Source organism: Catharus ustulatus, chromosome 7 (assembly GCF_009819885.2).
Source record: "Catharus ustulatus isolate bCatUst1 chromosome 7, bCatUst1.pri.v2, whole genome shotgun sequence".
Taxonomy (NCBI): Eukaryota; Metazoa; Chordata; class Aves; order Passeriformes; family Turdidae; genus Catharus; species Catharus ustulatus.
In genome coordinates this window covers 38,268,465-38,285,914 of record NC_046227.1, presented here as the reverse complement: position 1 = coordinate 38,285,914, position 17,450 = coordinate 38,268,465, and the positions used below count along the sequence as shown (strand labels likewise).

The following is a 17,450-nucleotide window of genomic DNA, read 5'->3' as shown; positions in this document are numbered from 1 at the left end:
TGTGACAAAATAAAACAGAATATCTGAAACAGGATTGGCTCAGCTCAGGCTGAGCTTGTCCCCATTTCCTCTTTTCATTATAAACAGTTGGTATGGATTTCACAAATTTGTATAAAAAAGCAATTTTCCATGCATTTCAGATGTTGGATGTTAGCTGTTCCTGCTATTTCCCTAACCCAGTTCTCATGCTGACACCATTTCTTGGCCTGGCCACTTTTGACAACCCCAATTCCATAATTCAGGAAGAACATGATGGATTTGCCAGGGAGATTCCAACATTTATCTCCCACTGTGCCCAGAATGGTGTCAGACACAGAGCAGTTATTTCTGCTCTGAAATCACACCTGCTGGCAGTCAGCTCACCCTTTGCAGGGGGAAAAAAAACATTGCTGATGGTGAATTGTGAGATAAATGATAGACTGGAAATGCAACAGTGGAAAACAATTGTCAGAGGGAATTGTAATTCTTTGTTATTGCCCGTGCCAATAGTGACAGTCTTCAGTAATAAATTACTGAAGGTTTTTCAGACATTTTTGTTCCATTTTTTCTGTGGATTTCTATTTTTTCACTAAAAACTCCTTGCAGGTAACTGTGAGTATGTTTGAATTAAAAAAAAAGCAGTGTCTGACCTGGATGTCCCCCCAAGTTCACTTTGTGTTCTCATTGATTATCTGTTCATCATTTTCCATATTTTGTCTGTCACAGTCCCATTTCAAATGCATGGTTTGATTTTCTGATAAAGGGTAGAGCATGAAGATTCTTTTGTGAAAAATGTGTTCTAACCTTTTCCAGCTGCCTTGAGGCTGCCTACAATGAATTCCCATCCTTGGTGGACCTGTTCTCATTGAAATCTGTGAAAAAAGGTTTAGAAACCTGAGCAGGGCAAGGTGACCTTTAAGGGAATCATTACCAAGGCACAAATCCTGCTGCCAAAGCCTTGAAAATATCCTGGCATTGGGATATATTTGGTAATGTTTTTATCTCCTGCTGTGTGGGATGATTTACATTTCTCCTCACTCTGATCACAGAATCATTAAGGTTGGAAAAGATCTCCAAGATCACCAGGTCCAGGTTTCAACTGGATATGAATATTCAAAAATGAGATATTATCCATTATGAAATTTAAAAGTCTCTGATCTGCAATGATTGATTTTTTTTAGCTCAGTCCTGGAGATTTTAGCTTGAAATAACCATAAAATTGATCAGACAAACAACCAGGCAGCCTCCTAGGCAAGGAAGGGTTTGCAATTCAGCTCCTGGTGCACGTTCTGCTTTCTTTGCCTTTGTGGGAGGGTTTTGCAATTTTAACCAGGGATATAACCCCACCTCTATAAAAGGTTTTTCCTGCTCTGTGTGATTAACTCAGGGCCTTTCCCCATCTCCAGATTCAGTACAAGAAGGACTATGAGAAGAAGAAAGACAAATACACCACAGTTCTGGACACTCCAGAATATTTACGGACCACCAAGGTCAACAAACAGATCAGCGACGTAAGTGTGGATCCTTTGGATGATCACCCCCAGGGAAATTCCAGCTGCCAAGGAGTCCAAGAGATAATCCAAGCCCAAATTTGTCCTTTCAGATCATTTACAAGCTGGAGTACAACAAAGCCAAGCCCAAGGGCTACACCACCATCCAGGACACGCCGATGCTGCTGCACGTGCGCAAGGTCAAGGACAGGATCAGCGATGTGAGTAAATCTCCAAACCACACAGAATTCACCTGACAGCCAATGTCTGGGGTTCCTGTGTAACACTGTCAGTGAAAATCATCACCTTCCTAGACCACATAAAACTCTATATGCATTCAGTGCTTTTTCAAAACCCAGGAAGTTTTTCATAGAATTTTTTTCTGAAGCTCTTGGAACAATTTGTTGCTGAGACAAACCCACCCCTCACTAGAAATAAAAGCCATGAGGTGGAAGTTTCTCTAAATCATTAATTTGGAGAGGTTTTCTTCTGGTTTTTCTTCCTCTAGTGACTTTATTTTTTTTTTTTTAAGTTTGAATAAAATATTTCATGTATTGCTGTGTTTATTAATTTCTTATATGGATACTATAAATATGTAAGGTAAATATTCTGATCTAAAATAAATATTTTTTTATTATGGGGCAATAGAAAAGTAAGATGGAGAGAGAAAGGAAGAGGAGTGGATAAAATAACATAGAATTTAGGATTCCTGCTCCTAATTCCTTCTCCTGCCCCTTCTCTCTGTCCTTTGTTTTGTTGTTCCTTAGGTATCTATAAATGAGGATACTGAAACTTCTGAAACTCAGTGTAGTACTGTCAGAATAAGTAGAATCTCATGCAGATGCTCCATGGATTTCTACATAACTAGTAAATCCAGGAGCAAAAATAACAATTTTTATCCAGATACTAAACTAGATCATTGATAGATAGAAATGTGAATTGAAGGACATAATTCTTAAGTTCCAAACTGAGTGCTGAGATTCTCTGAAGTTTTCAGTTAGTGTAACTACCAGAAACCAAGTTTCTTCAAAGGATTTCTTTTGACTACAAAAAACTAAAGATATTTAGAATTCCTGGTCATTAATAGATTTTGTTTAATTTTAGTCTGTGCCTTGTGGTGATTTAAAACTGCCACATTTTCTATTTAAAGAGAAGTGCTGCTGGAGAAGACTCTCCTTCAGGCATATTCTTGATATCAAGTTGTGTCTATAGAATTTATTTTTCATGGAATCCCAGAATTATTTCCCAAGACCATCAAATCCAAGCTGTGCCCAACCCTCCCCTCACATCACCAACCCCTGACTCTGATTTTGAGTGCCACCTCCAGCCATTTTCTCCTACTAAGATTTTATCCAGACAATTTTAATTAGCTTTTGCCTATTTGGATGCTTTTCCTGTTGATGCTGATGGGATCTTTGTAAACATTTTTACATCTTTGTCTTTCTTTAGCTGAAATACAAAGAGATGTATGAGAGGAGCAAATCTCGCTGCAACGTCGTGGCAGATTCAGTTCACATCAAAACTCCCAGGCACGCCTACAAACTGAACAGCAACGTGAGTTCTGCCCTGGTCATGTTTTAATTTTGTTCTGGAGAGTGTTGGGAACTGGCAGTGGAAGCCACAAGGAATTATTTCCACAAGAAATGAAATTCCACTGAATTTTTTGGGCATTGCTTCTAATCCTTATGCTGCTGGAATAAAATGTGGCTGAATTTATTTCATACTGAGGTGCTCACTCTGGTGAGTTGTCCTTGAGGTTCTTGTGTGTCACACATCCCATCCTTCCAGTTGTCCTCTGTTTTCCTGGCAGAGACACAACTGTCCCAGAAATTCTGTGGGATGTGGGAGACAAAGCAAAGCTTCATGGAAAACTTCCCTGTTTTCTGTTATTGGTGCCCAACACCCATTTCAGCAGGAAGGATCTGAAAGCTCTCCCATTCTCAAAAGCCAGGACATAATTTCAGTTCTTCATATTCATTTCTTCACCTTCATATTCCTTTCTCCACCTTCTTACTCTCCTCCACTTTCATATTCCTTTCTCCACTTTCATATTCTTTCCCCACCTTACTCCTTTCTCCACCTTCATAATAATTTCTCCACCTTCATATTCCTTTCTCCACCTTCATATTCCTTTCTCCACTTTCACATTCCTTTCTCAGCCTTCATATCCCTTTCTCCACCTTTACATTCCCTTCTCCACATTCTTACTCCTTTCTCCACTTTCATATTCCTTTCTCCACTTTCATATTCCTTTCTCCACCTTCTTATTCCTTCCTCCACCCAGCAGTGGAAAATCTACAGGGACTGGGCTGTGCCTGACCCAGAGAAAAGCCCTAATCTGGTGCAGATACTTTTTCTTACTTCTTCTCACAGACCAAAAGAGAATTGGCCTCTTGAATTGTTGTGTCCAATTTCCAATGAACTCTTCCTGTTGGTTTTTCCCTGCCCACAGCTGGATTATAAGAAGAAATACGAAGCAGCCAAAGCCCACTGGCACCTGATTGCTGACAGGCCTGACTTTGTCCAGGCAGCCAAGTCCTCTCTGCAGCAGAGTGATGTAAGAAAATCAGAATACTCTGAATATCCCCTTTCCCCATCTCTCCTATTCAGAAGTTTTTTAAAAATTGGAGAGGATCAGAGACTCTCTTACTTTATCTTTTATTTTTTCTTCCTGCAGTATGAATACAAGCTGGACCGGGAATTCCTCAAGGGGTGCAAACTTTCTGTCACAGATGATAAAAACACAGTGCTGGCCTTAAATAATGCAATCCTGGCTAGTGATGTAAGCACTGAACTCACCTTTCCCCTCCAAGTCCTCTACTAGCACTTTACTCACTGCTTAACTGCTCTATTGCAAATGTAATTGGATTTACAACCAAGTTTTGTACAGTTGTTCTCAGTCCCACTTCGTTATTTGATTTATTTAATTAACAAATTGACTAATAAATAAATAGAGAATTTATTTGATCTTGTAAAAGCCAAAGTTCATGGATTAAATTGATATTCAAAGTTAACATGGCCTGAACACCCTTGGACCTTACACCCAGGTCCATTTGTGCATTCCTGATATTGAAATGGGAGTCTGGAGAAAATATCTGGGAATAGCATAAAATATATTTAGTAATAACACAAAATATCTTTAATAATAACACAAAATATCTTTAATAATTACTAGCAGTATATTTTAAAAAATCAATGAGAGCCATAGAAATGTATGGATTAGGCTGTAAAATGTCAAAATATGAGATTTTCTGCACAATTTTGCAATAACAAGCAAACACAACTGTACTAATTACTTTTGATCCTGCCAGAAGACAAAATGGACATTTATTCAAACTGCTGTCTTCCCTTCCTGCTAGATAAAATACAAAGAGAAGCACAACAAAGCCCGTGGGACCTACCACGTTGTTCCAGACACGCCTCAGATCCTGCTGGCCAAGAACGTCAGCTCCCTGGTGTCTGAGGTAATCAATCCCTCCTTGATTGATTGATTTCATTTCATCCCATCCTGTGGCTGCTGGGTTTCACCTGTTTTCCCCTGTGCTGGCAGAACAAGTACAAAGAGCAGAGCAAGAAGCAGCTGCCCCATGGCTCCTTCACCACCCTGCCCGAGACCAGGGACACTGTCCACGTCAAGGAGGTGACCAAGAACGTCAGTGAGGTCAGTTCACACTCAGCTCAACATCCCCAAAGCTGAGCTTTTCTAATCCCAACCCCAAAAGCTGCAGCCCACACATTTTGGGAATGAGGTGACTCCTCTTTATCCACCTACAGCAGTGTCAAGGAACTTTCCAAGTTTCTGTAGCATTCCTCTCCTGTGATATTAAAATTTCACACATGGCCCTTGTTCTTGGCAGACAAACTACAAAAAGAAGTTTGTGAAGGAGAAAGGCAAATCCAATTATTCTGTCATGCTGGAGCCTCCTGAGGTGAAACATGCCATGGAAGTTGCTAAAAACCAAAGCACAGTAAGTTTGCCTCTATTTCCATTAATCTAGTAGGTTATGTAAGCAAACTGAGCTGGAAAACCTCGAGTTTATGGATTTCTGAATTTCCTCCCAGCCTCCATGCTCAGGTGTGGCTTTGAAAGATAATTTACAAATATTTGCAAATATGAAATAGCACTGAAATAAGGGATTTGTATTTAAATCCCATTGTAGGATTCCAATTAATCTGCTGGAAATCACATCTAATAATTTTTTTCATCCTTTCAAATACAGACAGAATTTCCCATATTTATTTCTTCACTTGTAGACAGCTTGCAAAACCAGATTCCCAGATCCATGCCTTGTGAATTGATTTCCCAAACAAACTTTCTCACGTTGCTGTGTCCTTGCTTGGTGTATTCCCTCATTAATTTTCTTTCCTCTGTCTTTTCCCATGGATTAGATTGAATACAAGAAAGATGCCAAATCCAAACTCCACTACACACCTATTGCAGATCGACCAGATATTAAGAAAGCAACACAGGCTGCCAAATTAATCAGCAATGTGAGTGGTTTTAAACCTCCTGTATAATCCTTTAGCATTAATTTAATTACAAAACCCAGTAGAGTAATTAAAAGGGGGTTTCCTCCCTCCTAAAGGATTTATTTTTTTAATTAGATTGAATATAAGAAGCGTGGAGCAGCAGGTGTGGGTGTGACCATGCTGGGACGTCCAGACATTGAACTGGCCAAGGAGGTGTCCAAACTGACCAGCCAGGTAAGGGCAAAATGAAAACTTGGTGAAGCTCAGAGCACTGAGAGAAATGAGACATTAAATTAATTTACAGAGTGATGTCATGATTATAATTGAAATTATTTCCAAGTTGGGGGAAAAGGGAAAGGAAGGGAATGTGGTGAAGTAAAAATTAAATACCAGTACAAATTTGTGGTTTTTTGTTAAAGTTTTCTACTGTCATTAATGCAGGTATCAAACCTTCTTAAGGTGATGCTGTGACAGAAATACTGAAGCTGAAGTGTTTGCCTTGTTCTTTTTTAGCTCTTTTGGGTATTGGCTTTACCAGAACCAGCCTTTACCTGACTCTTATTTTCCATCCTTTGAACAGACCCTTGGCTTCTTTCTTTTTTCTTTGTATCTTTAAAAGACTCTTGTGCCAGGACCTCAATCCCTCTTGGTTCTTTCTCACCCCTTCGTGCTTGAATTCTGGATTTTTGCCTTTCTCACCTTGCTTTCTTGCTGCTGGTTGTAGGCAGAGTACCTCAAACAACACATGAGAGGCCATGGAGCTGCTTCCTATGACACCCCCTGGATGAGAACCTTTAAGAAAGCAAATATGCTAAGTAGTCATGTAAGATAATTTTAATTAACTGCCATTAATGCCATTGTTGTGCATCTGTCTCTTGCTGGCAGAATTATCTTGTAATTCTGCAGCACCATGTGAAGCTTTAAATGTCATTCTACCATTCTGTCATTCATGGTTTTGGAGCTTCCAGGTTTTTTATGGAAGGTTTCAGTGCACTCACATAATGTGAAAACTCACATTTTCTACCTAAAAGCCTAAAATTTGAGCTGTTATTGTCCAAAAATGAAAAAAAGACCACAGGGAAATACATGTGTAAATATTGTGTATGACCAACCTGAACAATGGTGCTGGTAATTTTCAGTGAACAGTCACCAGAGCTTCATCTTAACTCTTCAAACTTCTATTAAAACTTCATTTAAACTTTATTTAAGCTATTTTATTGTCTGGAATTTCCTAATGTAAGAGCAGACTCTGGCAGAATCCAGTCCCACTGGGAAGTGCCACTTTGAGAGCTCATTGATCCTTAGACTTCTTCCCACATCAAAACCTTTGGAAAACAGAAAAGCAGAGCCTGGACTGCCCATTTGGAAGTGGCAGCAGACAGGTCTGTGCCATTGCAGTTTTACACATGTATTTCCAAGTGGAAAAAAAAAAAAAAAAAAAGGAATTTTATTTTTATTTCCATGTCTGGCTGTTTCTGCTGCCATGTTTGTGTGTTGGAATGTCCACCACTGTCTGCAGGAAAACCAAGGATCTCCTCAGGAGAACCAAGGATTCTAAACTGAGCTACAAGAAAAAGAAGTTCTGATTTAAACTGAGCTACAAGAAAAAGAAGTTCTGTTTGGAAACTGAGCTACAAGAAAAAGAAGTTCTGTTTTAAACTGAGCTACAAGAAAAAGAAGAAGTTCTGTTTGTGCCCATTCTGTGATGAGATCCTGGTTTTCCATTCTTTTTTGGTCTTTTAAACATTCTTTGCTGAGATAATTTTGGTTCTAATTTGGTAAATTTGGAGGGAAAATGAGCTGCTGGAGGGGCAGTGAGGGAGCAAAGAATGGTTGGCATCATCTTTAACAGTTGTATTTTCTCTTGGATGTCTCTTCTCATAAACTTTGTAAAGCATCTTGTCCATTTTGTTTGTCCAGTTGAGTTTTTTAGTTGGATTTTGTCTGTCTGTCTGGCTTGCTTGCTTTTCATTTTGCATTGATCTCCCAGCAATTCCTCTTTTGGGTTTAAAAATCTCTCATTCCTGTCAATATTCCTGTGCCTCCAGGCTGGATCTGCTGGATGCTGGTGGCTTGGCTGAAGCTGATGTGGCTTGGAAGTGGAACTAAAACTCTTGTAGAAACGAATTAATTATTTATCATTAGTAATTAATTGTGTCACTGCTCTGTCTGTGATCATTAATCCAGACAGAACACACTGTGTGCATAACAATGGATAGAAAAGTATTTGATTTATTGACATCTTCAGTGCTCTTGAGATTTTTAAAGCTCTTATTTCTCCAAGAGGTGTATAAAGATTTCTTCTAAACTCTTTAATATACTCTTACATTATTATATTTAATATATTTAATATATTTCTTGTATTTTACTCTTATTATACCTGTCTCTGCTTGTCTTTGTGAAACCTCTTAACTCAATGGATTGTTCCCATCTGTGAAAAACTCAAGTGAAAAAGTGAAAAACTCTTCACCTCCAAGGGTGAGACTTTTGGCAACACAATTCTCTTGGCTCATCTATTTTTGCAATGAGGAGATGCATTGGAAGAAAAATCTTGTCAATGGCAAATAGATGCAGATTTTCTTTCCATGTCAGGTTTATGAAATTATTATTTTTGGAATAATCTTTATTCCAGTGGACATCTTCAAGTTCCTGCACTTCTGTTCTCCCAACCAGCCCCACTGAAACTCTGCAGCCAAGCCATGAGTCCTGCAGAGCAGCTGTGACACCTGGTTGTTCTCTGTTTAGGTGAAATACAAGGAGAACTTTGCCAAAGAGTTGGGTAAAAAGCCAAAATATGATCTGAAGGAGGCCAAAATCTACAAGACCCTGAAGGACGCCCACAACATGGCCAGTGAGGTACGTTCCCTTCCCCTTTTCCTGGTGGCAAATCCCATCCTGCACTCCCAAACCCTTCCTCTGTGTGGCTGGAGCCTCCCCCAGGCCAGAGCCCTCTCCTGATGGGTTTAACCTTTATTTTTGATTTACCAAAATGTGAGTATTGGTCTAGTACCGATACTCAACTGTGAGGACAAAAGACTCTCTAACAATTTAAAGTCACAAAGTGAATGTTTATTCAGCCCTGGGCAGCAGTGTGAGGTAACCCTCTAACACACACTGCAAAATCACAGGTGGTCACAGAGTCTGTTTATTGACAAAAGGTTCAAACCAATAAACATTCATAATACCAGCCCCTCCCATCCCTGCTTCCCATGGTAATTAGCTGGAATGGCAATTAGCAGCTTGGTTGGCTCCTTGAATTGAGTCTGGGGTTGTTTTTGTGGGGAGGGGTCCTAAAAGGAGGAAGTAAGGTGAGTCTTCCTTGCCCTGACCTTTTCTATCAATGACAATACAAATGGCTTTTGGGGCAACTCCAGTTTTGCACAGAATGAGTTTCTGGTTGCAATTGTTTGTGTTTTTGGACCTACCTACCAGTTTCATCCTTTCCCATTGCAAGCACAGCTGAGCAAACATAAATTCACAGGCAATCAATTATTTAAATTTCAGGTAACTGTCTCAAGCCCAGTTTCTTCTAACCTTTACCTAAAATCCTGATTTCTGTAAGCTGAGAGTTTCACTCCCTGCAGGTGAAGTACAAGGCAGACCTGAAGAAGCTGCACAAGCCCGTCACGGACATGAAGGAGTCTCTGCTCATGAACCACGTGCTGAGCACCAGCCAGCTCGCCAGTGCTGTGAGTTCTGGGTGATCCCACATTCCAGGGCTGGGAATTCCCTTGGAATTCTCTGCTACCTCCTCCTGTAACTGCTGCTCCCTGTGGTTCACCTGGTAGTGATCTCTTCCTCTGGTTCCTAATTAATGGTTCCTTTGTGCTCTGGGAAGGGAAATCTTCCTTACCTGCACCACTGCTAATGTTTTAAACACTGATCATTTCTGCTGGATTGGTTCTGGATCCCATTTTAACTGATTGCAGAACTGCTAATGTTTTAAATCCTCTGATAATTTTTACTGGGTTGGTTCTTGATCCCATTTTTAACCGATTGCACTACACTAACAAATACCTTTTTTTAATTTTTTCCTTTTTTTCTTTGCTGATTACTATATTTAATTTTTAAATTTTTTTTTTCTTTTTTGTTTTTTTACTTCATGTTTGTTTAACACTATTGTAAATCCACATAATTATGCCTAACAAAATAATTTATAATGAGAAAAGGCAAAACCTTTATTGCCTGGTACAACCTTTTCAGTACCCACTGTGTTTTCTCTTTTCTCTTGCTTTTTCTTCTTTTAATCCTGGTTTGGACAAAACCTTTATTGCAATCTAAATGACCATAAAAAAATAACTATTCCCCCACATCTTTAACCACCAATATCAATTCTAAACTTCTTGGTTTTTTGTTTTACTTCTTGCATTTCTGATTTCTCTCTGATGTTCCATTGAAATGTTGCTTTGATTGGACCAAAGATGTAAATTTGCTGAGGGATTTTTTTTTTTGATTGAGATGATTTTTGACACCTTCCCTTCAGTACCAGTACAAGAAGCAGTATGAGAAGAGTAAGGGTCACTACCATGTGGTGCCAGATAATCTTGAGCAGGTTCATCTCAGGGAAGCCTCAGAACTCCAGAGCCACGTAAGTTGGACGTGTGTTTGTCATTATCCCACCTCACTGAGCACCAAATTCCATCAAAATCCTCCCATAAATCCTCCAGGCTGGGACATCCCCTGTGCCCCACCAGCACTGCACACCTGGGGAGGGATCCAGGCAGCAAAACTGCACATTTCCAAATTCAGAACACATAAAATGCACAGATAAAATCTCTGTGATTCCTTCATTGCAGAGCCAGTCCCCATTCCTCACCTCTGCTTTATGTGGATCTTTTTACACAAGAAAATACATTTATTCTACATTAATATAATTTATCAGATACATTTATCAGGGGGATTTATCTGTGGAGAAGAAGGGACCTGGGAACCACAGAAACTGGGAATTGAAGGGATTAGGGGTGCTGCTGACAGTGGATTTCCAACTGCTTCATCCATCCCATGATCCAAAGGAAAGCTCTGCTGTCCTTTCCTGCACCCAAAATGGCTTCAACCAAAACTATAAACATGTCTGGAGTTTTTCCCTCTGGAATAAAACAGTGGATCACTCCAGAGAAATTCAGTCTGATTTGATTTCTGCTCCTCTCTGTTCCAAGTGTTTGTTTGGTCTAGAGCAAGAGAGGAATTACTGCAGGAACACCCAGCTGATGGTTCTGGTGCTTGGCACAGAATTCCAGAATGGTTTGGGGACATTTGGGATTACCCAGACCCACCCCTGCCTTGGACAGGGACACCTCCCACTATCCCAGGTTGTCCCAACCTGGCCTTGGACATTTCCAGGGTTGTTCAAGGCATGGAAAGGCAAAAAGTTCACACAGAAAGAAAATGGATGTAAATCATGTTGTTGTTAATGAGGTTGTAATTAATTTTGTTGCTCCAGTTTGGGATCAGGCTCTGACTTGGCCACAGCATTTCCTCACTGAGCTCTCTGAAAATCAGGATAATAGAGGTTGAAGCACGAATTTCTTCACTGATATTTTACTTCCTGGACAACAAATTTTACATTTGCTCATCAATAATACAGATTTCAGAAAAATAAACTGTATTGGACATTCAATTTTTATCACTGAGCTGTTGATAGTAGGCACATAATTAGGTCTTTGATTATTTAGGAGGATGACTTTCTGTCTTTTCTTCTCAGGTGAAATACAGAGAAAAGTATGAGAAGGAAAAAGGAAAGCCCATGCTGGACTTTGAAACCCCCACATACCTGACTGCAAAGGAGTCCCAGCTCATGCAGAGCGAGGTAAAATCAACACTGATAGGCTGAAAAACTTTAAAATTTCTTTTGTAAAATTAAACTTAGGGATTTGACAGGCACTTGTACCTTGTGCACAATGACAGACTGAAAAATTATAGTTATTTCAGATTTCTTTATGGTGGTTGTTGAATGCATGAATGAACATTCATGACGCTTTCCTGTCATGAAATGAGTTTATCTGTAATCTTTTATTGGTAAATGAGGCTTAAACAAGTCTTTGAGTAAGAAAAGTGGTACAAAATTAATTTTTACAGCACAACACAGTGTTTGTGTGTTATCACAGGACACAGAAAGTGCCCTACTTCTTTTTTTTCACCTCAAAACTCCATTTTTGATAAATTCTTTTATTCCCTGTGTGTCTCTGCTGTCACAGGTTCTCCTCTGACCTGCATTTTCTTTTCTTGAGCAGTTTTTTGTGTTTATTTGAAGTTTATTCCTGTTCTGTCCCAGATGGAGGCTGCAGAGCGGCTGTGTAAGGCCATTAGTCCTTGTGGTACCTTTGAATGCTTTCTCTGCATTGATAAATGAGTAGAAAAATAAAAAATGCAGCCAGGATCAGGTCCTATTTCCCTAGAAAGCAGTGAGCTGCTTCACAAGTTTCAGTGGGAACAGGATTGAGGAGCCCATTGAGCACCAACTGTTCCCAGTGACATCAACACCCTCCCAGCTTTGCACATAATGAAAATATTGAAATAAATATTTGCTGTTTTGCCTTTTTTTTTTTTTTTTTTTTTTTTCCTTCTTCTTCTTCTTCTTGCTGTCATTAGAAAGAATATAAGAAGGACTTTGAAGAGTCCATGAAGGGCAGGAACCTCACTGGCCTGGAGGTCACACCATCCCTCTTGCATGTCAAATACGCCACCAAAATAGCGAGCGAGGTACCAGCTGCTCTGGGCTTCTCTGCTCTGCCTCCTGCAGCACTTCCAGCACCCCCAGTTCTTCTTCCCCACTCTCCTGACCACCCACACTGAGCATGTTTACACCCATTTTGTGCTGTCAGCTAATTTGCCATGGACATTTCTTCCTTGTCCTTTAACTGTATTCCCATTTGCTGCCCCTCTCTGACTTCCCTCAGCCTAACTGGTCCATATGTGTGTGCCTTGGCAATTTATCTCCCACAATAATCCCTTTCTTTTGTTGGAGTAGTTCTTCCATAACCCTTTACAATATTCTTTCTTGTTTTCCAAATTTCTTGTTTGTTTTTTTTTCTTCTTTTGGAGTTTTTGGAATTCTTTTTTCTTTCATTATCTTTCTTTTTTTTTTTTTTTGCTACAAAGTTGGTAGAGTGTAAAACTCCCTTTGGTCTGGCTTTGCAGTGTTTTTCTCCTTCTCCTGCAGAAAGAGTACAGGAAGGATCTGGAGGAAGGAGTCAAAGGGAAAGGACTGACAGCCTTAGAGGAGACTCCAGACATGCTGAGAGCCAAGAATGCCACTCAAATCCTGAACGAGGTACGGAGGAACTGCTTGGAAAATTCCTGAGTGGATGGAACAGCCTCCAAATTCCCTGGGCAGAGACACCTCCCACCATCCCAGGCTGCTCCAAACCCTGTCCAACCCAGCCTTGCACAATCCCAGGGATCCAGGGGCAGCCACAGCTTCTCTGGGAATTCCATCCCAGCATCTCCTCATCCTCCCAGCCAGGAATTCCTTCCCAGTATCCCCTCCATCCCTTCAACTGGTGTGAACTTCATCATTTCCTAGAAACTCTTGAGAAGAGGGCAGGAAAGAACATGGATGAGGGAATAAGGATCAAAGTGGGCTTTTAAGGGAGTCCTTTCCTGGGTTCACAGTCACTATCAGGAATTCAGATGGGAAACAGGAGCTGGGATCAACAGGTACTCAAGGGACTCATTAATTAATTAATCAAGGGACTAAACCAAGATTTAAGTCATGGAACACAAACTGAAATAATCTGATATTATATCATTTGTGTGCATAATTATGAGTTGATACTAGAGGTATTCCTGGTTTGGGATGGACACTGTTCCTGGTTTGGGTTTGGTGCTATTCCTGGTTAGGGATTGGTGGTGTTCATGGTTTGGGATGGACACTGTTCCTGGTTTGGGATTGGTGTTATTCCTGGTTGGGATTGGTGCTATTCCTGGTTTGGGATTGATGCTATTCCTGGTTGAGATTGGCATTGTTTCTGGTTTGGGATTGGTGTTATTCTTGGTTGGGATTGGTGCTATTCCTGGTTTGGGATTGATGCTATTCCTGGTTGAGATTGGCATTGTTTCTGGTTTGGGATTGGTGTTATTCTTGGTTGGGATTGGTGCTATTCTTGGTTAGGGATTGATGGTGTTCGTGGTTTGGGATTGGGCACTGTTCCTGGTTTGGGATTGGCATTGTTCCTGGTTTGGGATTGGTGCTATTCCTGGTTTGGGATTGGTGCTCTCCCTGGTTTGGCATTGTCACTATTCCTGGCTGGGACAGGCACTGTTCCTGGTTTGGGATTGGCATTGTTCCTGGTTTGGGATTGGCACTGTTCCTGGTTTGGGATTAGCACTATCCCTGGTTTGGGATGGGCATTATTCCTGGTTGGGACAGGCACGGTTCCTGGTGTGTGCTGTGAATCCAAAGCTGTTGCAGCCTTTGCCATGCCCCAGCCCCATGCCCCAGCCCCATGCCCCACACCCCTGACCCATACCCTGCCCTTTTCCCTGCAGAAGGAGTACAAGAAGGCCCTGGAGCTGGAGATCCGTGGCAAGGGCCTGAGCGAGCTGGCGCTGGAGACGCCGGATTTCGTGCGGGCCAAGAACGCCACCGACATCGCCAGCCAGGTCTGTGCCCCTGCCTCCCTGGGCTCTCCCTAAAGCAAAATCCAGACTTTTCTGCTTAAACCCAGCGTGAGTTGTTGTGCAGAGATGACCCAGGCCCCTAAATGTGAGCTTTGCCCGACAGATCAAATACAAACAATTGGCAGAAATGGAGAAAGCCAACTACACCAGTGTTGTTGATACTCCAGAGATTATTCATGCCCAGCAGGTCAAGAACCTTTCCAGCCAGGTATCTTGAGTGAAGCAATTAATCCTGCTCATGTGGGAACTCCAGGAAATACTAATTGAACACCCAAATAACCACCTCTCACAGCCCTCAGGAGGCACCAGGGAACAAATCTTTCCGGATTTACACAGCAATAATCAAATTAATTTCACTGCTGTGTCAAGTGGCACAATAATTTTTCTTGCTTTGCAAAGCTAATTCCTTTTTAAGCAGATTCTTCTTAATTTTCTACTCCTCAATAACCTGCTGTCTAAAATAAACCTTGCACAGAGGCATAATCTCAGTTTCTGTCAGACAGAGAAGAACTCACATCTCCACGAAGATGGGCACTGCTCAACAATCAATAACTCCAGTTTGTTTCCTGCTGCTTTTCTGTTTTCTATTTTAATCCATTTGGGGTTTTCCATCAGAAAAAATACAAGGAAGATGCAGAGAAGAGCATGCCCTACTATGTGCCCGTGGCTGACACACCAGAAATGCAGCGGGTCCGAGAGAATCAGAAGAACTTCAGCATGGTAAGTCCAGGAATAAATTTTAAAAAAACCCATATTTTTCTCATTTTTTGAAGAAAACTGTGAGGGAATTTGTACAGCATGAAGGTAACATTTGACATTTTCCCTTTTCACAGCTTCAGTATCAGTCAGACCTGCAGAGCAGCAAAGGAAAAGTCACAGTGGTTCAGGACACCCCAGAAATCCTGAGGGTGAAGGAAAACCAGAAGAATTTCAGCTCGGTATGGTCACCTCTGCTTCACTCCTCAGCCCAAAAAATAGCCTTTAATAAAATTACAATTTTTTGTGCTTCTCCTACAGGTACAGCAGATTTAGCTGGGTTTATAAAGTGTTTTTCCTGCTGATTTTGTGGGGTGATTTCTCTCTTTCACAGGCACAGCTGTGACAGAGTTAAACAATCCCTCAATTAATTAATATCATGATTAATTAGTATCATGATTATCCCTTTCCTTTGTGCTGTTCCCATGCCAGTCCTGCTCTGTGCTCTGTGTGCCTGAGTTGTTGCCCAGGTCCTGTTGCCATCAAGTGCCTCAAGTCTCCTGTGGCATTTTGCCTCCAGCACCATTAACAAAGTGGAAAATATCTGTATAAATCAAATTAGAGCAAATAATGATCTTCAATCCCAAAGTTAGCCCACAGATGTTGTTATTATGGAATTATGGAATGGGTGGAAGGGACCTAAAGCTCATCTTCTTCCATCCTTCCACTATCCCAGGGATATTCTACTGAAATATAATTGATAATTTCATTTATTGTATAAATTATCTTCTACTTAAAAAGCATGGATATAAAAAATCAGCTTTTTTTTTTTCCACAATGGTGCTCACTTTGGACACCTTCAGAGAAGCAGCAGCCAGGATGGATCCTCTGGGCTTTCAGCTGCTCTGTTGTGTCCAAATTCAGTGTCTGGGAGCAAGAATGTTGTGTTTTGGATGCTTAACCTTGTTGTCTCCATTCTAAACGTTAAGATTTTGTATAAAGAAGATATTGGAACTGGAACCACAATTGAAAAGACCCCAGAGATGCAGAGAGTTAAACGAACCCAGGATAATATCAGCTCGGTACACAAGAATTGATTTTTCATACTTACTCTACTGCTGCTAATTCAACTTGAAATAATTAAATAATTTTTTTAAATATATTTTTCTTTTCTTTACATCTTGCTAACAGTGGTTTGGCAATAACCCACCCAGTTAGGGGTGACTTTCTGAAAGTTTTTTGCCCATCCCTGTTACTTTAACAGTAACCTCTCTAATGATTAACCTTCAATTTCTTACTCACAACCCATTTCTAAACTGTGAAAGCTCTTGCTGTCAATTTGATCTCATCCCAGACAGAGTTTGGACAGAATAAAAAGAAATATTTAGGTGGGAAGGGATGTGTTGAAATCATCTATTCCAACCCTGTGGCTCAGCTTTAGGATGAGCTGAGCTTTGAGTATCCCACAGGATGGAGATTCCACAACCTGTTCCAGGGTGGGACAATCCCCAGGAAATTCTGGTTTACTCTGCTCAGATTCCATTTTCTGGTGGTGATTTTTTGGTTTGTTTTGTCCTGAAAAAATCTAAAATCTAAAATTAGAATAATTTTACCTAATAATTTTATTTGAAACCTGCTAAACCTCCTCCATGCTTTTTTTGAGTGGTGATGTCATTTAGTGTCATGCACTAACACTGCAGCCCGTTTGTTGATGCAGAACGTGTTAAAAATGTTAAAAATGTTCTTGTGAAAAGCTTTTTTTGTTGTTAGCCAAGCAGAAACACAATGGCACTGTCACTGCTGAAACGTTGTGTGATGATTTGGTAAACAGGAGGGGTTCTTACACATCCCAAATTAGCAGAAAGGCCCAAAAAATTTATAGGGATTTATAAAACCTTTTCAGTGCCATTCCCAGTGACTCAACAGCAGAATTGCTGTGTCACAGAATCCTTGGGAAGTGAGGACAAGGTGGTGAAGTCCTTTAAACTTTCCACAAGGTCAGGACAAAGCTCTTCCTGAGCCTTTGGAAGGTTTTCCTTCCCTAATGCTGTGCTTTGCAGGTGAAGTACAAGGAGAGCATTGGCAAAGGGACTCCCATTCCTGACCTGCCCGAGGTGAAGCGAGTCAAGGAGACCCAGAAACACATCAGCTCGGTAATGTCCCTGTCCCTGTCCCTGCTGGGAATGTCCCTGTCTC

At 40.8% G+C, this 17,450-nt stretch overlaps 1 protein-coding gene across 1 annotated transcript in view; it reads left to right on the top strand.

The window, feature by feature from the left end:
• LOC116999005 (nebulin-like) overlaps window positions 1–17,450 on the top strand; it is a 103,993-nt gene that overhangs the window by 65,641 nt on the left and 20,902 nt on the right. Inside the window, exons 105-126 of the mRNA XM_033065279.1 lie at window positions 1,386–1,490; window positions 1,583–1,690; window positions 2,919–3,023; window positions 3,922–4,026; window positions 4,147–4,251; window positions 4,829–4,933; window positions 5,020–5,130; window positions 5,327–5,437; window positions 5,859–5,960; window positions 6,075–6,173; window positions 8,685–8,795; window positions 9,524–9,628; window positions 10,423–10,527; window positions 11,641–11,745; window positions 12,528–12,638; window positions 13,099–13,209; window positions 14,427–14,540; window positions 14,662–14,766; window positions 15,174–15,278; window positions 15,392–15,496; window positions 16,244–16,336; window positions 17,315–17,407. Coding sequence (XP_032921170.1) covers window positions 1,386–1,490; window positions 1,583–1,690; window positions 2,919–3,023; window positions 3,922–4,026; window positions 4,147–4,251; window positions 4,829–4,933; window positions 5,020–5,130; window positions 5,327–5,437; window positions 5,859–5,960; window positions 6,075–6,173; window positions 8,685–8,795; window positions 9,524–9,628; window positions 10,423–10,527; window positions 11,641–11,745; window positions 12,528–12,638; window positions 13,099–13,209; window positions 14,427–14,540; window positions 14,662–14,766; window positions 15,174–15,278; window positions 15,392–15,496; window positions 16,244–16,336; window positions 17,315–17,407 — 2,319 coding nt within the window. The remainder of the gene's footprint in view (window positions 1–1,385; window positions 1,491–1,582; window positions 1,691–2,918; window positions 3,024–3,921; window positions 4,027–4,146; window positions 4,252–4,828; window positions 4,934–5,019; window positions 5,131–5,326; window positions 5,438–5,858; window positions 5,961–6,074; window positions 6,174–8,684; window positions 8,796–9,523; window positions 9,629–10,422; window positions 10,528–11,640; window positions 11,746–12,527; window positions 12,639–13,098; window positions 13,210–14,426; window positions 14,541–14,661; window positions 14,767–15,173; window positions 15,279–15,391; window positions 15,497–16,243; window positions 16,337–17,314; window positions 17,408–17,450) is intronic.